At 61.9% G+C, this 20,134-nt stretch overlaps 1 protein-coding gene across 4 annotated transcripts in view; it reads right to left on the reverse strand.

Moving 5' to 3' along the window:
- Positions 1–20,134, reverse strand: part of SARDH (sarcosine dehydrogenase) — a 60,690-nt gene that overhangs the window by 39,700 nt on the left and 856 nt on the right. For 3 of the 4 annotated variants that reach the window (XM_032307828.1, XM_032307829.1, XM_032307830.1), the window contains exons 3-11: positions 17,748–18,093; positions 16,405–16,583; positions 14,910–15,089; positions 14,265–14,388; positions 13,988–14,088; positions 6,891–6,995; positions 5,681–5,810; positions 3,056–3,142; positions 2,728–2,818 (exon numbers count right to left, since the gene is read on the reverse strand). In XM_032307828.1, the coding sequence (XP_032163719.1) occupies positions 2,728–2,818; positions 3,056–3,142; positions 5,681–5,810; positions 6,891–6,995; positions 13,988–14,088; positions 14,265–14,388; positions 14,910–15,089; positions 16,405–16,583; positions 17,748–18,066 (1,316 nt within the window). In that variant the 5' untranslated portion in view covers positions 18,067–18,093. Of the gene's footprint in view, positions 1–2,727; positions 2,819–3,055; positions 3,143–5,680; positions 5,811–6,890; positions 6,996–13,987; positions 14,089–14,264; positions 14,389–14,909; positions 15,090–16,404; positions 16,584–16,820; positions 16,830–17,747; positions 18,094–20,134 lie in introns of those variants that run through there. The other variant, XM_032307831.1, reaches the window with a different exon arrangement.

Here is a 20,134-nt window from a genome sequence, read left to right on the forward strand (position 1 = left end):
CGCCCCTGTGTCCGGGGCCCCAGCCCCACCCCCGCACATACTCGCTCTCAGACCCCCCGCTCAGACCCGCCAGCCCGGCTGTCCCTCCCCCCACTGTCCACCTGCTGGCGTCTCATGCATCCCCCTAGGTCCTTGTCCGTGCTTCGTCCCCAGTGATCCCCGTCCCAGCCGGTCAGGGCTAACTGACGCTTACTCTGCACATAGTTCCAGAGAGCGACATCCTGCCTGGGGCAGGGGTGAAGCTACAGACGGGAGCCTACGACTGTGGATCCGATCACTAGGAATCCCGAGGATGCCCGGAGCTCCCTTCGGGCGCAGGACCAGGGCCGAGTGCCCTCTGCGGGAATGTCTGTGGAACCCCGTCACCCCGCAGCCCCTGGAGGGAGGGGCGGGGGAGGGAGCCACGAGCTGGGCCAAGGGTCTGGGGACGGTTCCTGGAGGAGAAGCGGTGTGCAGGGCGTGGGTCTGGGAATCCACAGCTGCCTTTGGAGGGGTGGAGATGGGGAGGCAGGAGGCTAGGAGGTCCGGCCTCCGCTGATGGCCACTCTCGTCAGACGTCCCCCCATCACTAGGAGCGGACGTGGTTCTCCTGGGATGGGGCTGCTGACCTTCCCAGCAGCTCTGAGGGTGTGAGTCCTGGACGAGAATGGGGACAGGCAGCTGGAGGGTCTGGGGAGAGCTGGATCTCCTTCTTCAGGCCTCGGGGCCATCAGAGGAAGCCGGACCCAGGGCAGGCCTGGGTGATCCCGACTGACAGATGTGACCCCTCCGGCAGGCGTCCCGCCGGCCAGCACCGCCAGCCCCTCCGCTCACATCTGTGCCCGTGTGCACATGGCCGGGACGAGAGTTCAAGTTCAGCCAGAGCACGACCAGGGACCGGCAGGGGAATGACCAGGCCTGCGTCCACACAGACCTGGCCACAGTGTTCGTCCCATGAGCAGGTGGCCGGGGCCTCTGGCCGGGGCCAGGGTCCAGCCACCCTCCTCACTCAGAGAAGGAATGACTCCTCCTCCTCCCACTCACTGGGACCCCAAGGACTTGTGCTAAAAATCACAGCCTACGCTCCAGACCCTGCCCAGGCCAGGCTCCGGGGGGGCACCGTGCCTACGAGACTCAGACGCACTCTGCTGAGGGTTGGGTCACTGCTCCCGTCTCACAGATGGGAAAGCCACCTGCCTGAGCCACGGGGGTGGCTGGACTAGTTCACTGCCCCCGCCTCTACCCACCAGGCCCGAGCTCTTAAGGTTCCCTCCCCGTGCCCTCTGCCTCCTAACCCGTGACCTCCAGGCCCCAGCCTGCGAGCCATAAGCCAGCCCACGAGACGCTCCTGCCAGGGAAGGCAGCCGACGGACGGAGGGAAGCCCAGACCCCCTCCTGCCCAGGCCGGGGCCTTGGCCAACCCAGACCTAAGGCTGCCTGCTGACTCCAGGACTGTGCACCCCCTCCCTGCTGGGCCTCCCTCAGCCCAAGACGGGTGCAGGCAGGCCAGCCTCGTCCTGCAGCTGTGGCCGCCGCGGCACCAGGAAGCTGCCCTCCCCCCAGGCCGGGGGTGAGCCCTGGCGGGTGGGTCCGTTCCAGGGCTGAAGCACTCGCCCGCCAGGGAGGTCAGAGCCTGGCCCAGCTCCGGCTTGCGCCCCGTGTGACCTGCAGACAGACGGCCGCCCCCAGGGGCGCCTCCTCTCGCTGTTTGCAGCAGGAGGGGCCTGGGCCGGCCCATCCCCACGGCCCCTCAAACTATCGTTTCTGGAACATTCCTCTCTTGGGAAAGCGTGGGCGCAGCCCCAGTCAGGCTCTGAGGCAGCCACAGTGCAGACTGCCGTGCCAGGCGCCACGGAGGGGGTGGCAGTCGGGGAATCTCAGTGTCTGTCTGTCTGCCTCTGTGCGGGCCAGATATCCCCCCCCACACACACGCCACAGCAGTGGGCGTTATGTCCTCATCAGGCCTGGAAGGGGCAGGGTTAGCAGAGCAGGGGCATGAGCTGAACCAGGCCCTATGGGCCGCCCGGGTCCCCCCAGGGAGGCTGTCTGCCAGGACCAGTGACGGTGGAGCGGGCTGGACTCCCACAGGCGTCCCTCCAAGCTGCTGCCTGCGGACCCCAGCCCTGTCCGCTGCCCCCACCTGCGGGCCGTGGCTCGGAGTGTCTCCCCCTGCACTGCCCGTCGGCAGAGGGTGGTGCAGACCAGGCTGCCCCAGCTCTGATGCCAGCTCCCCTCCACCTGGGCTCGGGTCCGTCTGGGCTTCCTTGCAGACGAGTTTCAGAGTGATCTACCGACCCAGACACATTCGCGGTTCCCAACACTGGCAGCACACAGCGTCATGACCCGAGGGTCGCGGAGAGCCCATGGCTCGGCCTGGGGTCAGACATTCCTATCACCCGATGGCATCTCGGCTCAGGACTGTCGGCCACCCAGCCTCCTCCTGTGGACCGACAGTAAGCAGCGCAGCCTCGCTTCCTGGGCCGCGTGTAGTCCCACCTGCTCCCCAGGCCTCAGTCTCCCCATCTGCAAAGTGGGATGACTCGATCCTGTTGCTGATCCTGGAGCTATCCGGAGGGTCAAGCAAGACGCTGGCACAAGAAATCCCAGGAACTATCAAGGGCCGTGGATCTGCCAACCCCAGGCCCCTGCTGGCACCTCTTCCAAGAAGCCCTCTGGATTTCAGGGAAGGCTCCTTTCTAAAGAGCCCTTGCCATGTACCCCACTCTACCGAATCCCGGGGCCACTCGCCTGATGTCGTAGCTGTACATGTCCTTCTCCGGGCGCCCATGGACGATCCAGTGGGCCAGCTCCCGCCCACAGCCGCCACCCAGCATCATTCCTGGCAGGGGTGGAGCCAGAGGTCTGCCGAGGCCCCGGAGCCCAGCAGCCGGCATCACCCCTCCCCTAGCCCTGGATCGCACACCTGCGGTGCTGTGCACCTGCTAATAGGACCTCGGCCCTCCCTGCCGGCCTCCTCAGCGGCACCCCCGGCCAGGATCCCCCTCCCCAACTCTGCCTGGTGGAGCTGGGGGAGGGGGGCAGGGGCGGGGCCCAAAGTGGCGGCCCTTGCACTCACCTGCACTGTTGAAACCACAGCCCAGGTAGAATCCCCGGAGTTCGGGTGCCTCCCCCATGAGGGGCTTATGGTCCGGCGTGAAGGACTCTGGAAGGAAGGGGGCATGATGCTGCCTCCGGGCCGTGTGCCTCCGGGCCAGGGTCTCCCGAGGGGGCAGCGGCCGGTGAGGTCTGCTGGTGCCTCTTCATCCAGGCCTCCCCCACCTCACAACTCAGCTCAATGCCGCTTCCTCCAGGGAGCCTCCCTGATGGCTCCTGCCACATTCCCAGGCTCCTCAGCATTTATGGCCAGAAGCACCCAGCTGGGCGGGGACTCCGCCTTGCAGAGTCCAGGTTTGTCTCACGAGGGTCACCACTCCCCTGCTGGTGAGGGGCCTTTCCCCAAGCCCCATCACAGGGCGAGGCTCTCCCTCCCTGTGCCACCTTCCTGCGGTGTCCCTGCTGCTCATCCTTGCCCACTGGACCAGGAGAAACGTGAGGGTGGGGCCGGGCTTCGCTCACCGCCGTGTCTCAAGGCCTGGCACAGGGCCCACCCCACAGCAGGTGCCTGATAAATGTTCGCTGAATGAAGGAACGATCCTAAATTCTTTGAGAGGGACGGGGGCTTCTGCTCCTGCCTGTTGCTGGCGGGTCACCTGGAGAGGCCAGGGCATGATGGCGAGGGGCCCTCGGACATCATCATGAAGAGCCGAGCTTTGCAGCCAGTCCTGGGTTCGAACCCTGCTTTACTCCTTCCTAGCCGTGTGACCTTGGGCCGGTCACTTCCCCTCTCTGAGGCTTAGTGTCGTCATCTGTAAAACTGGGAGCACAGCACTTCCTTCCAGGGCTGTGGGTCAGCCCATCTGCAAATACTTGTAGCCCACGTGTCTGCGCCCCAGGCTCGGCTCTGAACGAGACCAGTCCCAGCCCTCAGGGAGCTGACCAGACAGGGACGGACGCAGGAAATATACAAATAGGCAAAAGAGAATGTTTGGTAAGAAAACAGAGTGAGAGGAGAGGGTGCTGAGGGACTCCTGACTGCCCTTCCTGGCAGGTACCACGGTCACCAGGGGAGAGATGGGAGACCCTGGGAAGCGGGATCTCTCTAGCCCAGTCCCCTGCTAGTGAACCCTGGATGCCGGAGCGCCGCTCAGGGCTGTCCGGCCCCCGGCCCGAGTTCCTAACCTCTGTGCAGCTCTGCTCCCTGCGGGGGAAGCAGGCCTGAGCTGGGGGCGCGGCATCTGAGGCCACCCCCATCTGTGGGACCCGGGGGAAACCTCCAACCAGCCGGAGAGGGGATACCCCAGAGTGGGGAAACCCCAGAGGTCTGAAAGACAGAGTTGGGGTGGCTGAGGGAGGGTAGGGGGGTCAGAGAAGGCAGAGAGCATCAGGACGGGAGCTTCCCTGGGGGCCCGTGCGGCCACCCCTGCGAGCCCTTGGGCAGAGCGGGGATGCTTCCCGCCCGGGACCTTGGGAGGACAGGAAGGTGGGAGCAGCCTCATGGGGCAAGTCAGGGGGACGAGAGCCTCTTGACTGTTTGACAAATGACTCAAGCCTGTACTACATGAGGACGCAGGAAGACGGGACGTTTGGCTGCACAGACGGGGCCCCCACCTTGGCGGTGCCCTCCGGGACCTGGGATGGGAGATCTGCCTGCCCCCAGATTCCCCAGAGTCAAGGGGTTCTGGGACTTCCGAGTTCTGTTCTGGAAGCCAAAGGCCACTGACCGTGCTTGCGCTCCCTGGCAAGAGAGAGGCTGATTTCCGCCGTGACCCTCCCTCCCAGGCAGGAGACCAGACACAAGATGTCCTCACAGCACCTCGCCTTTGTGGGAGCAGTGACTGCCCGGGCTAATTCAGCACGATGCTCCCGGGTGACCCGCACTCCCGGGCTCGTCTTCAGGCCTGTGCTGCTCACTGCCAGCCCCTCGCAAGCCCGGGGAAGCCATGGGGGGGGGGGCGGGTAGGCAGTGATTCTTCGGCCCACGGCCCACGGCCCACGCCCGGTGGGTGCTTCTAACCTGCTCACCGAGGCTGGGCTTCCTGAGAGCTGAACAGATTAGAGCCGTGCGGATGCCAAGGGCATGGAGGGAGAGGACTGGACCCCTGCAGGCCGCGGCCCCGGCATCAGAACCCGCCCCTCTTCCGGCCCGGCCCGCCCCTTGGCTGTGGACAGCCCGCCCGTCCCCAGCCTCCGGCTCTCCCCTCCCCCACAGGGGACACACAGCAGTTTGCTGGCCCAGCCGTGCCCCGCACCTAGCAAGCGGTTCCCCTTCGTGCTCCTGCTGAGTAAGAGCTCCGCCACCCATTTCACAGAGGAGGACACTGAGGCACAGGGAACTGAGTCTCAGACACAAACTTTCCCCTTTGGACAGCACCATATCCTTCAGGGACTCTCTCCCCAGCCCTGACGTGGGCCGAGGCTGGCCCCACCCATTGTCTGCCTTGACTGACGATGAAAGAGCCCCCACGCGTGCCGGGGAGGAAGGGGGGCAGAATAGGGCCTGTTCTGCTGGAGCCACGACGAGGGTGGCGTGTGTCCCGCCTGCACGCGGCGGGGGCAGCCCGGGTCCGGGCCTGACATAGGCCAGACGCACTTCTCAGCCAGAAGGACCCTGGGATGCCCAGCTCCCAGCCTCCGCACTCACCAGGGCCGCAGACCGTGGACTTGACCCCCGTCTTCTCCAGCACAGGGACGCGGTTGACGGCCCCTTCAATGTGCGGGCTGAACACGTCCCAGTCCAGGTCGAAGAGGCCAAAGGCAAACTTGTCTGACACCTGGCGGGGCAGGCAGGGGTGCGGCCCTGTGACAGGGAGCTGAGCCCGGCCAGCCCGCCCCGCGTTAGCGGAGGGACAGGGCTGGGCTGTGCCCCTCAGGCTTCCTCCGCTGACGGCGCAGCAGGGCCTGTCCGCTCCCCTTCCCCGTGTTGGCCTAGGCCCCCCCGTTCTGCACTGGATTGTTGCCGTGGCCTCTCCCCGGCCACTGCTCACCTGGCCTCCCCACTTCCTTCCACCGTCTCCTGAGTCAGACCAGGCCCTCTCTTGCTCTCAAGCCCTCCCTGGATCTCCGTGGCTCTCTGTGCCCGACAAAGCCTCACAAGGCCCTGTCCATGTCCACCTCTGACGCACGGCCACACGGGCCTTCCTTCAGTTCTTCGAGATGGACCAGCCTGACCTGACCTGACCTTCACCCCCACCTGAGGCAGCTCCTCGCCCACCGGTTCTCTCTGCAGGTCTCTGCTCTGCCCTCAGCTCCCCGGGCAGCGGCAGGCGCGGGGGTTGCCCGGCCTGACCACAGTGTGAAGGGCCTCGCCCCGCACCACGCTTACTGGGCTTCTTCCTAACCTGCCGGCTCCGTTCAGCACACAGATCCCCACGGCTTCTAGTTTATTGTGGGTCTCCCCACCTAGACAGAAGCACCCCGGGATAGGGACTTTGATGTTGGTCTCGCCCTGTCCCCGGGAAGTAAGACAGCATCTGACCCGAAGCTGTCATTCAGTCATTCCGTTTCCGCATGAAGCCAGGAGTGAGGGTGGCCCGGGCATGTTCGGGGGAGCCGAGGGGGCCGCCGGGCCTCAGGCAGCCCCCCGAAGCCGCTGGGGGGAGCAGCCAGGGCTTTCAGGCTTCTGTCTTCCAAAGCCATCACTTTACATTTCTGCATGGTTCTTTGCATTTCTATCACTGTCACGAGGCCAGCCCTCTCCCTGCCCCAGCCCCGGGTCTGCCTGTGTGCCAGGTTCAGAGAAAAAGGAGGCAGAGGACCCGCCACGTCTCAGTGGAAGGCTGGCTTTCCTGGAAGAAGGCTTCTCCACGCTGAGACACGGCCCCGAATCACCCCTCAATCCCTCAGTGTCTCACCTCCTCCCAGAAGATGGGGTTGGTCTCATAGCCGCCCACAGACAGCGCGTCCCCTTGGAGGCGGAGGTAGACCGAGGCGTCGTGGTCGCGGACATTGGGCATGTTCTGGAAGGCAGAGCAGAGAGGCCTCGGGGTCAGCCAGGGCTGGGCGGTCCCAGGCCCGCAGTGGCCCATGGCATCTCCTCCTTATTGTAGGCCTCAGGGTAACTGTGGACAAACCGCTCCCCCCACTCAAATCTCTCCTTCCCTAGACCCCAGAAAACAGCAGCAAAGAAGCAAGAAGGAGAAGAAGGAAGGAGAGAAGGACAAGGTCTAAGTCACGAGTCCAGGGACCCGCGGAGGGACGAGAGCGCGCGGAGCTCTCCGGCAACACCGCGCGCCGAGCCGAGTAGGCACCCCTGCGCGGGCCCCGGGAAAATGCCAAGTGGGGCCCGTGCGCACCCTCCAGTCGCCTCCTATCTGCAGAGTCCTGGCTTGTGCCAACCCAGCTCCCTCTGCCGGGCCCGATGGGCAGAGTGCATGGTGTGTGTGGGTGTGAGTGTGTGTGCACATGAGTGTGAGAGCGTGTGCGTGTGTGCGCATGGATATGGGTGTATGTGTGGGAGTGAGAAAGAGTACGTGTGTGAACGGAAAGGCCAGGGTCTCTTCAAAGCAGTGAACCCAGGTCCCCTCCATCCCCACCCAGCACAGCCTGGAGCCTGGCCTGGGGACAGCCCTGAGCTCTGGGGAATGGGGTCCCCACAGGCTCTGGTCTCAGAGGTGTGAGGGATGGGTTCCCGTTCCCCTCTACAGCCGCCCAGGGACTCTATCGTGGAAACACAAAGTGGCCTGTGGAAGGTTCCAGATGCTGACATAGGGGCCCTCACCAAAGAGGACAGCTCAACCTCATCATCCCTTACAAGATGCCCTCCTGTCCTCCGTCTCCAAGCTTCCAGTCGGCCTGCAGAAACTCCCCCCTTAAAACCCACACCAGGAACTTCAGAGCGATGACAAGGTTGGGTCCATCAAACAAGGGGCCATGGAAAAGGAACAGATGAATAAAGAGGTCTCAAAGTGAGAGATGATTATCTAAATGAAAAATGCAACGGAAGGGTCGGATAAGACCATCTTCTAGATATGAGGCCAAAAAAAGACAAAGAAATTGCAATCAGGAAAGAGAAAAATAAGGAAATCACAAAGTCAGCCCTAAAGGTCCAACATCTACCTTATAGGGGTTCCAGAAAGACAAACAGAGGAAATGGATTAGAGGAACATCAGAGAAGCAATCCAGGACAACTTCTCAGATTAAACATCACAGATCTCCATATTAAAGGGCCCACCAAGCCCTGTGCATGGGCAGGCAGCACAGAGGCCATGCTGGGGTAGAAACATCAGAACTCCAGAGGAACAGATGCGTCCTGGAGAGTGGCACAGCATTCCTGGAGGCCAGAGGACCTGGAGCCAAGTCTTCAAAATTCTGACAGATAGCTTTAGATGGAGAATTCTAGGCCCAGTCAATCCATCAATCAAGTGTAAGGAAAGAATAAAGATTATTTCAGACATCGATGAACGCAGAAGTGTTTACCCGCCATCTGCCCCTTCTCAGTAAGCAACCAGAGCACAAGCCATGGATCCAAACAGAAGAGGAGAGAAGGCTCCAGGGTCACAGCTGAGCAGAGGCCACAAGGCAATCCTTCTAGAATGGAGATCAGAATAGCCAGAGGGTTCCTCCAGGGGAAGGGAATGGGACTCACAGACTGTATGTGATTTCCCTGATGTGCGGAGTGGTGCCGAACATATTTTTGAGAAGTAGTTGACAGTTGAAATGTTTAGGAGGACAATGGGACAGTTAGCATATAAATGCACATATCCTCAACAAAACACTAGCAAACTGAATCCAGCAACAGAAAAAAAGGATTATATCCCAGGCCTAATGAGATTTATCCCAGGAATGTAAGGTTGGCTTGACATCTGAAAACAAGTCTTTGTAATACACTGTATCAACTGAGTAGGATGAAAACCCATCATTTCAATAGATGGCGGAGAAAGCATTTCCAACACATCTCATCACAAAAACACCCAACAATCTAGAAATAGAAGGGAACTTCCTGACAAAGGGTATCTAAGAAACACCCACAGCTAAAACACACTTATTTTCAGCTCTTCCTCTAAGATTAGGCCAACAGAAGGATGTCTACTCTCAGCACTTTTACTCGTACTGGAATTTCTAGCCAATACAGCAATGAGGCAAGAAAAAGTATTAAAAGGCATCAAGCTTGGGAAAGAAGGAGTAAAACGATCTCTATTTGCAGGTGACACAATCCTGCATGTAGAAAATCCCAGGAACCCACCGAACAACTATTGCAACTAACAAAACAATTCACCAAAGTGGCAGGACACAAGGTCAATGTACAACAGACAAATAAAAACGATTGTTCTGTTCTTCATTTCATCAACATTGGGCAATCAAAAAATGAAATTAATAACTCCACTCACATCATCGAAAGGAATTTTTTTGAAGATTTTATTTATTTACTTGAGAGAGAGCGTGCACTCACATGAGCACAAGCAGGGGAAAAGGGAGAAATAGAATCCCTGGCGAGCAGAGAGCCTGATGCGGGGCCCGATCCCAGGACCCTGAGATCATGACCTGAGCTGAAGGCAGATGCTTAATGGACTGAGCCACCCAGAAGCACCCATCAAAAAGAATTTTCAAATCCTTACAAATAAATTTAACAAAACAAGTGTAAAACTTATACTCTGAAGACGTGGCAATATTTTTGAAAGAAACTAAGAAGCCCTAAATGAACTTTACAAAGTGAAGACTGGACTAGGGCTAAGACGGCAATGCCCTCCACTGATCCAGATTCCACAGGATCCCCACTACCGCCGCAGCCGGCTGCTGGGCAGAAACGGACAAACTGATCCGAAAATGCATACGGCAAGGCAAGGGGCCCAGAATACTTAAAACAATCTTGAGAAAGACGGGACTCGTGCTTCACGATTCCAGACTCGTTACAATACCGTCATCCAGACGGAGGGCATTAACACAGGACACGCATCCCGGTCACTGGGATGGGACCGACGGTCCGGAAACAAGCCCTCACGGTTATGGTCCACTGATTTCCCACAGGGACGCCAGGGCCACGGCCGGGGGAAGCAGGGATCTTCAACACGCAGCGCCGACACAGCTGGACGGCCGCACGCAAGAAAGGAAGTCGGACCCTTCCTCGCAGCATACACAGACCTTAGTCACAGTGGGTCACGGACCTAAGAATCAGAGCTAAACCCATAAACTTCTTAGGAGAGAATATGTGGGTCCATCTTCGTGGCCTTGGAAAGGGCGTTAGGAAATGCCCTTCGGAAGCAGAAGCACAAGTGGAAAAAGGAACATCCCATCTGCTGGACTTGGCCAGAACTGAGACCTTCTGTGTGCTGCCAACACCACCACCAAGGAAGGGAAGACGACCCACAGTGCGGGAGAGGATTCGTGCCCGGCATAAGTCTGGAGAGAGGCTGTACCTGAATATAACGAGAACTCCTCTGACTCAGTGAAAAGACCAACAACCTCATATAAAATGAGCAAGGTGTCTGCATAGACACCTCTCCAAAGCAGACGGAGGAATGGCCAGTGAGCACATGGGAAGAAGCTCCGCGTCATCAGTCGGTAGGAAATGCGACTCAGAACCCCGATGAGAGACTCTCCACTTCACACCCAGCAGGACGGCTAGGGTCAAAGAGAGTCGTAAGTGGTGGCGAGGCGGTGGAGAAGTCAGAACCCTCCGCCCCGCGGATGGGAATGTGAAACAGTGCACATGCTTTGAAAATGGTCTGACAGTTCCTCAAACAGTTAAACGTAATTACTGTATGATTCAGCGATTCCACTCCAGGATATCTGCCTGAGAAAGAGTGAAACACATCCACACAGAAATGTGAACATGAATGTTCACAGCAGCATTATGCAACGCAGAAACCACTCGAACGTCCAGCAACAGGTAAGTGGAAAAATGAAATGTGATCTACAGTAGAATATCATTTAGCCATTAAAAGGAATGAAATTCTGATAATGTATCCCATGGATGAACTTTGCAAATGTCAGACTGAGTGAAAGAAGTCAGACCCCAAAGGCCATATATGGTCCAATTTCATTGTATTAAATGTCCAGAACTGGAAAATCCGCAGAGACAGGAATCAGATCAGCGATCATCTGAGGCCGGCGGCGGGATGGGAAAAGGGAGTGGCGGCTAACGGGTACGGGTTTGGGGGACGGAGGCAACGCGGACAGAGGTCAGAGCGCAGGCAGACGCGGCGACGGTTACGTGGGAAGCTGAGCAACTGGGAAACAATGAGTAACTCCAGGAAACACAAACGTTGGATGCTATTTCTCAGGCGCTAATAATATTTCCACTGTCAGTATACGGCAAACCCTGACTACCTGATTTAACCAATAAGCAAACCACAATCATTTTAGAAACTGAGCGGAAGCGGGGAAAGAGCACATCCCCTGTAGCTCTCTGGCACCGAAGAACTGCCTCCTCTCCCGGACCACCTACCCTGGAGAGGGGCACATCCGATGTGACTCCTCTGTCCCATCTCTGAGGACACACAGAGACCAAAAGGGATACCTTGGCAGATGCCCCCCCCCAGTGTCCAGCGGTCCAGCGCCTCCGTAGATCTGGAATAAGAAAGTCTGCGCCGCGCGGTCGCTGGAAGGAGCGCGTAGAAGGTCTCGGTAACCGAGCGCTCCGGAAACAGAAACAGGGAGATCACTACCTCTGTTGTCACCACTACTCTAAAAACAAAACAAAACGAAAACTGGAGTTCCGGCGAGCAGGACAGTGGGGACACCTGGTGGCCGGGGAAGCCCACGACTGTCCTTCTAGCTCCTGGGGCCCCCCAGCACACTGAGCTGCCCTGGAGCGCCCAACGCGTCCTGCCCCCTCCACGCAGAAGCCCACCCTGCAGCTGTGACCCGGCCGCACTGGCGTCCCTTCCGCCCGACCGCACTCTGCTCCCTTTCATTGTTTCTCCTCTCCGCCGCTCCTTCCAAACCTTGCTGGCCACTTCCTCTGGGAAGGCTGCCCGATAGCTCCAGCATTCCCTAATCTCATTCTCTGGGGCACCGGCCGGCTGGACCACCCTGTACGCCGGGGTCCTGGCCATCGTCACCCTCACCCCAGCCACCACCCGAGGGCACCTGCTACAGCCAGGAGCCGCACTCAGCCCCTCTCCGACACGGGCTCCTCCCTCAGCCCCGTGCACTCAGTACCCTCATTGTCCATTTTGCAGAAAAGGAAACTGAGGCCCACCGACACTACGACTGGCCTGGCTGGGTCATGGAGGAGCTGGGACGCAGCCCCGAGCCTGAGCCTTCCTGTCACCCAGTGCCCGGGTACAGCAGTGTCTGCAAAAGCAGCCGCAGGCCAGCAGAATGAGGACCAGCCGAGAGCCCGGGACGCTCTGCAACTGTGGGGGACACACACACCAGGCCCGGAGAGGGAGGGCACCAGGTCACAGAGCAGTTGGCGCAGTGCTCGGCTCGGACCCAGCTCTGGGCCAGACCCTCAGAACTGGGGCTTCCTAGGACGCACAGCCCTGTGGCCACCCAAGAAGGATCCCTCCACAGGACACAGCCTGTCCCCAGCCCTCCGGAGCCCACTGTGGCCTGAGGGCGACCCCTGGCGGCCACCTGAGGTCTGTGCTGCAGCCCATTAACTCGCTCATGAACCCGGGAAGCCCTGTGTCAAGGGGGAGGGGCAGGAGCGTGTGGGGAGGCCGGCACCTGCCCCAGCCCCTCAACAGTGTGGTCCCAGTGCCGAGCCAGAAGCCGGGCTCATCCCGGCCAGGACGCTCGTTGCCGGGTCCCACCTCACCCTGTCCCCGTCCACCCCCTCGGCCCCCCTGAACTGCCTTCAGGTCCTGGGCTGCTGGGGTCCACACTCTGCTCCCTGGCCTTGGAGTCTCCGGAGCCCCCCACCAGCCTCCGCAGAGCCCCATCAGCCTGCTTGGGAATTGCTCCTTTACGGGTCTGTACCTGCCCCCCAGCTCAACCCCGACCAGAACTGGGTTCTAGAAGAGGGTCTGGGATGCACAGTCCATGCTGGCTGGTGGGTGGGAGGAAGGAGGGTTACATGGAACGGGGGTTAATGGTTCACAAGTGGGTGCGGGGGAGCGGGGGAGGGAGGGAGGAGGCACTGACAGGGTGGCCGCTGACAAGGTGACCGCTGACAGGGTGACCGCTGACAAGGTGACCGCTGACAAGGTGACCATTGACAAGGTGACCACTGACAAGGTGACCACTGACAGGGTGACCGCTGACAAGGTGACCACTGACAAGGTGACCGCTGACAAGGTGACCACTGACAAGGTGACCGCTGACAAGGTGACCGCTGACAGGGTGGCCGCTGACAAGGTGACCGCTGACAGGGTGACCGCTGACAAGGTGACCGCTGACAGGGTGACCGCTGACAAGGTGACCACTGACAAGGTGACCGCTGACAAGGTGACCATTGACAAGGTGACCACTGACAAGGTGACCACTGACAGGGTGACCGCTGACAAGGTGACCATTGACAAGGTGACCGCTGACAAGGTGACCGCTGACAAGGTGACCATTGACAAGGTGACCACTGACAAGGTGACCACTGACAAGGTGACCGCTGACAAGGTGACAGGAAGCTACCAGCCACACCACAGTGGGACAGTGGCGGGGGGGGGGTGAGAAGGGGAGAAGAGGAGAGAGGGCAGGGGTGCAGAGCGCTCTGTCTCCCTTGGCAGGGCCTCTCCAAGCCCCCAGGGAGGACCTGAGGGTCTTAAAACGGCGCCTCTGACACCGGCCCCCGGGGCGCATCACGGAGCGCGCAAACCCACGCGGGTCCCCTGAAGCAGCACCTGGAGCTCGGAACGTGCCCCCGCCCCAGACGGGCTGCACCACGCAGGACGTGCGGTTGGGCCTCCCTGAGGAGCCGTGCCCCGAATCAGCACCAGGAAGCTCCCTCATTCACCTCTGACCCCACCCCGAACACCCAGTGTGAGGTGCCCGTTCCACAGATGAGGTGACTGAGGCTCGGGGTGGAGCGGGGGCTCACAGGGGTCACGCCGCCTGCAAGCATACCTACCTGGATGCCCTCGATGCGCTCGGTGACCACGTAGGCGTGGTGCATGGCCACCAGCGGGACCTTGACTCCAGCCATGCGGCCCACGGCACCGGCCCACACGCCTGCAGGCGGGACAGGGTCAGGTCAGCTCTGCAGCACCAGGCAGGACTGCCAGCCCAGTGGGCAGGGGGAGCCTTTGCGGGCCTGTCTGTCCCCCCCAGGCCCCCATCCCGAGGCAGGCCAGGCTTCGGAGGCAGCCAGCATGGCCGCCCAGGAGCCAGGAGAGACCCCGGCCCACCTGCGCAGTTGACCACACAGGGCGTCTGGATGGAGCCGTGCTCCGTCTCCACAGCGGCCACGCGGCGCACCCCGAAGTCGTCCGTCCGCACGCGGATGCCACTCACTGGGCAGTTCTCAATCACCTGGCAGCGAGAGGGGCTGCTTCCAGAGCCCAGCAGGGCTCAGTGAGGGTGCCCACCGCCCCCAACGTCACCGGCTCCCCACCACCCAGACGGGACCTGGCCCCCTGCTCCTGCTGGGCCTGCGTCCTGCGACACCACTGAAGTGGGGTGACCCCAGCACCGGAAGCTAACCCCGCGCTCCCCGACTTGGAGGACGCGTCCCCAGACACACGAGGTCTTTCTCATAAAGTGACGTCCAGAAAGCAAGGCTGGCTTCGCTAACGGGCGTTTGCAGTCTAGTCTTCCAGACCGCGGAGCAGTGTGGCTGGGGTCTGCCTATAAAAATGCGTCTTCCTAAAAATTAGTTGGGGGCGGTAAAACTGAAACGTCCAACTTGTCCTCTCTGGTGTGTTCTACGACGATGTGCACGTCTGGATAAACAAGGAAAAGCACCGAAGAGGCCCCCAGAGGACACGCTGGTCTAGCAGAGCCCCGGGTCCTCCAGGCTGGGAGCAGCGGACGTAGGCGGGGGCCGGCAGTACCTGTGCCCCCCGAGCAGCAGCAGCCCTGCTGAGGGCGGTGCAGGTGCCCGCCGGGTCCATGGTTCCGTCCTGCGGCACGTACAGGGTCCCGTACAGGTCGTCCACGTTCATCAGCGGATACAGCGCCTTGGTCTCTGCCGGACTCAGCACGTGTGACTCCACGCCATAGGCCTTGCCCAGCTAGAGGGCCCGAGAGCAAAGGGACTCAGCCCTCAGGGTGCAGAACCCCCGCGGCCACTGTCCTCCCCGCCTGCGCCTCCCAGAGTCAGCTCCAACCTGCGGCCCCCAGCAAGCTGCCGCTGTCCCTTGGGCCATCTCCGCGCTAGGGTGGCGGGAGACTGAGGAGCATGAGGCCAGGCTCCGGGCCGTCCCACGGTCACCCAACTCGGACCCCAATGACTTCAAGTCCCCGGGGGTTGGCGCGAGCTAACCAGATGGCTGCCCCCCCGCAAGAGCTTCGAGCAGGCTCGGGCACACAGGGGCCTCCTCTATAAGCGAACACGAAGCACGCGCACGGGGACCCCTCGGGGACCGCACGGGGACTGCCCGGGCTGTGAACTTGAGGGCCGGGTCCTTCCTCCCCGGTCCGGCGGGGTCAGCAGGACCGGCCACGCCCTCACATCTGACTGGCCCAAGGGCAGCCAATCGCGTGGCCCCAGGCGCCGCGACCAGGACAGGCTCCGCCCAGCTGGAAGCCCGCGGAGCGGGTCAGATTCTCCGCTGAGAACCGAGCCTGAGAAGGGGCGGGGGCTTCTCGGCAGCGGGGGCCTTGGGCTCCAGGGCTGGGGCTGGGGGCCGGGGGCTTCCCTTCGAGGCCTCCGCCCCGGCCGGTCACCGAGCTGAGGGAGGAGGCGGCAGAATGGGGCCGGCTCCTAGGCGCAGAGACCCAGACCTGCCGGGGTGAAGCCCGCGGCCCCCGCCTCCACCTGCGGCCCCGCGGCTGGTTCTGCCCGCTGGGCCCCCAGCACAGATTCGGTCGGCGCCCCAGAAAGGACAGACTGCCGGAGCAGCCTGCCGCACCCACGTCCTGCGATTTGGCGTCCAGCCTGGCCGCTCTGGGTTGGCCAGCAGCACCCCAATCCAATCCAAGGGTCGTCCGCAGCAGGAGCCTCTCTGTCAGTCCCCCGCACAACCGCCCTCCCCAGGCCTGGGAGTGGGGCGGGGGCAGAAGTGTGGGCACTGCCTCCGGGGGGCAGGATTTCACGTGCATCTTGTCTCCCACGAGCAGGGCTCGGTGGTGGTAACAGCTCCAGGTGCTGGGCCCTCCCGGGTCTGGGGCTCACTGGCATCGGCTCCACAATATGGTCCCATTTTAAAGGCAAGAAGGCCGAGGCACAGCCACTTGTCCCAGATGGCCCAGCAACAAGGGCATCTGGCTGTGACGGTAACCCAGATCGGTCAGAGCTCCTTCCCCCAGCCCTGCTGCCGCAGTCCCCCAGGATGGGGAGCAACCATGCCACCAGCAGCCCCCCACCCCCGGTGGGGGCACACTCACCGACATGAGCCTCTTGTACTCATCCAGACGCTGCCGGTTGGATGCTACGAATAGGCCCCCGTTCTGGATCCAGCCCGTGTGCAGCCCCGTCTCCTCCTCCAGGTCACGGCTCACCACGCGCCTCGTGTGGGCCAGAAGCTCCACCTCCACGTCGCTGGGCCGCAGCTGCCACAGCAGGCCTTGCCGGGAAGGGACACCATGAGTCCCCGACAAGGTGATAGGCCTCCGCCTTCTGCCGGGCACGCTGGGGCTCCTGGAGATCAGGTAGAGGGCCTGGGTCTTTCCCTGCAGCCCATGGGGTACTCCGGGAAGCTGATGAGCCAGAAATCCCAGGGTCAAAGCTGATCTGGGAGTGGCCCTTCTGGCCCCTGGGCAGCTCACACAGGGGTAATAGCAGGGTCCCACTTAAGGAGCACTTGCTGTGTGCCAAGTCCAGGGCTGAGCCTGTCACAGGGTGACACGGGAGCCCCAAGGGGCAGGCAGGATGATTTTAGAGTGCAGTTCGATGGCACCCAACAGTCCTGTGCCCAAGACAATAGAGCAGGTAACGACGGGGCCGGGACCCCAAGCAGGACCCATGGAAGCCCACGCACACATCGTCCACCAGCAAAGTGGGGAGTGGGCGGCCAGAGCCAGGGCCGGTGTGACGGTGAGGGGAGAGGCCGGCCAGCCCAGCCGAGATGGGACAGCAGGAGGGCAGAAGCCGCAGTGTGCAGGCCGTGGCATGCCTGAACCTCTCCCCAGCTCCGCATTCAGCGCCCTCACGCCGGTAGCGCAGTATTAGCCAAGGCGGGAGTGCGCCCCCCGCCCCAGCCGAAACTGCAAACTTCACCCGGGCCCAGGGCTCAGGCCGAAGGCTGGCTGCCCCCGCGATCTGCATACAGTAGGTGCTTACTACATGCCCACTGGTTAGTTAGGAGGACGAGGACTATGCATGCTTGCCCATGGAGGGCACTGCTCCTTGCCCCACCCATGCTCTATGCCCCCCTGTGGACGCCCCTCACCCCAGGGGCCCCGTCTGGGGACGGCTTTCTGTTCCTGGCACAGACAGCTGCGGGGGCTCCCGGCTCCCGGCTCAGCTCGGCTCCCCCCCTCCTCACCATGGCTCTTCAGAGGCACGGGGAGCAAAGGGGGTCGCTCCCTCTGTGCCTTCAGATGACCCCGCATCGCTTCTCTGTGTCCCTCCTCCTCCTGCGCAGCTGCGTCCAACAAGCCTCGGGTCGTCACCCCGGAACTGTCCCCTCACCGAGTCCGGTCCCTCCTGGCTCAGACCTGCCCTGCCGTGTGCCAGACCTGCCCTGGCACCACCACCCGCCCCAGCCCCCGCCTGCCCCAGCCCCTACCTGCCGTGTGCCAGGTGGTCCCGGAGGTCAGCCTCTCCCGCTCCAGCAGCACCGCCCCGCTCACACCCAGCTTGGCCAGGTGGTACAGGGTCTGGCAGCCCAGGCTGCCCCCACCGATGACCACCACGTTGGCTGTGCTGGGCAGGGGGCGGCTTGGGCCCTGGGCCACCACCGTGGGGCCCTGGGCCTCTTTCAGGGTCCGCTGGTACGGCACGCTCTTCTCAGTGGTGGGGCCGGCTCGGCTGCTCAGCGCACGCGGCCCCAGGGCCCGGCGAGAGCAGGTGGTGGCCACACACAGGGCTCTGCTCAGCGAGGCCATGGGGACCAGGCTCAGCACCACAGAGAGCTGGGGGAGAGAGTCAGGGCTGGCTGGGGCACCAAGGGGCATAGTGGGGGTTGCACCAGGTGAGACCCGGGGGACCACCCCCATACCCTCCTTCCTCCGCCACCTCGCCGAGGCCCCGATCGCATCTGCACCCCAGCGCGGGTGTACTGAGGGCCCGGAGGCATCATCGGCTCTGGGCGGATGCATGGCGACCATGGTGGGATGCCGGAAGGTCCCTGCCCACCCCTGGAGCTGGGCCCATGGGCGGACCCCAGGCAACCAGAGGCTCCTCACCCCCCTCCCCTGGTCTGGGAATGAACATTCTGGCTCCCCCCAACCCAGCCCCCACTTCCCACCATGGGAGCCACTCCCAGGGATGCAGGCCTGAGGGAGCAATGTGTCGTTGAGGCTGGACAGGGGGTGGGGGGGCTGAAGGACTGAGCCCCATGAGGCCTTTGTAGGAACTATGATCTGGCAGCTGGGGACAGAGACCTGCTTGTCTTCAGGCCCCAAAACAAGCACTGTGTCAGGACCCCTTGCTGGCTAACCCTGCCACCTGCCGGTCTGGAGCGGCCTGCCTCTGCCCCGTCACTCCCTGTCCTCCAGGGGCGGACCCGGACAGTGAATGGGCCTATGACAGGAGGTGCGCACTGGACGGCTGTAGGGGGCACAGGGGAGGCGGAGGGAAGGGACGAGATCCTGCCTGGGGAAGCAGGGTCACCCGCAGGGGAGGCCGGCGAGGAGGGCAGGGCACCTGAGAGCTGAGGACAAGAAGCTCAGGTCTTAGGGGGACCCCGGACCTGGAGAAATGACCGCCAGAGTGGGAGGGGGAGAGGGGCCTGGAGAGGGAGGGAGTCCTGAGAGCCCCTGGGGCTCAGAACACTTCCCCGGGGTGCCTTCCTGAGCGCCTGGCCACATGGGTTTACGTTTAAGGAAGAACCGTGGCACAGCCCTGCGCTGGACAGACAGACAGGCGGGGGCTGGGGGAAGGTGGCAGCCCCCAGGGGGCATTGCCTGGACACAGACCATGGAGGAGGGGAAGCTATGTGCGTGGGTAACCCCTTCCCTGCCCCTCCCCCGCCCACCACCTCCTCCATGTCTCCCAGTGGCCTTCAGGGCTCACCTGGAATGCCCCCTCCTTCAGGCAGCCCCACCAAGCCAGAAAAGTCTCATAATTACAAGACTGTGACAGGAAGCCCACCTCCAAAGGAACAAAGGTGCCAGAGAGATGTCTCCCTGGGGGTGTGTCCTGTCCAACCTGGGGAGGAAAGGACACTCGGAGGGGCCTCCTGGGCCCACTTCTGGGGGCAGCACGACACGTGAGTGGGACTTAGTCATGGACTCACCTGCATCAATAGTAACGACTGATACTAATTAACCTGAGTCGACCTCTGTTTGCAAGAGTGTCCCACAAAAGATGCCCTAATGAGGGGCGCCTGGGTGGCTCAGTGGGTTAAGCCTCTGCCTTTGGCTCAGGTCACGTTCCCAGGGTCCTGGGATCGAGTCCCGCATCGGGCTCTCTGCTCAGCAGGGAGTCTGCTTCCTCTCTTTCTGCCTGCCTCTCTGCCTACTTGTGATCTCTCTCTGTCAAATGAATAAATAAAATCTTAAAAAAAAAATGCCCTAATGAGCATTGCTGTGACACTGTCCCCATTTTACACAGCAGGAGACCAAGGTACAGGAAGGCCCTCCAAGGTGACCGAGGTCCCAAGGCCACTCTGTGGCCCAGCTGGGTATCAAGTCCGGCCCCTTGCACAGCCCAAGTCTGCAGGGGCCTGGTTTGGGGCAGGGGAGGTGGGGGGAGCTGCAGACTCATCGGTGGGGATGCGGGTGAGGGGCCCAGTGCCCAGGCTGGTCAGGGCTGCCCACACCCTACCCAACAGGAACCCCTCCCAGGGGAGTGAGGGCAGAGGAGGGGCAGAGGGCTGCGACATATGAGGCTTCGCGGAGCAGGTGTGGTGGCGACGGAGCATCTCAGTCCCTCCGCCACCTTTGCCCCACGGTCCGACAGTCCACCTGCCCTTCTGCCCGCAGAGGTGCCCTGGGCCCAGGTTGGCGCACC

The sequence above is a fragment of the Mustela erminea genome, chromosome 12 (genome assembly GCF_009829155.1).
Source record: "Mustela erminea isolate mMusErm1 chromosome 12, mMusErm1.Pri, whole genome shotgun sequence".
Lineage (NCBI taxonomy): Eukaryota > Metazoa > Chordata > Mammalia > Carnivora > Mustelidae > Mustela > Mustela erminea.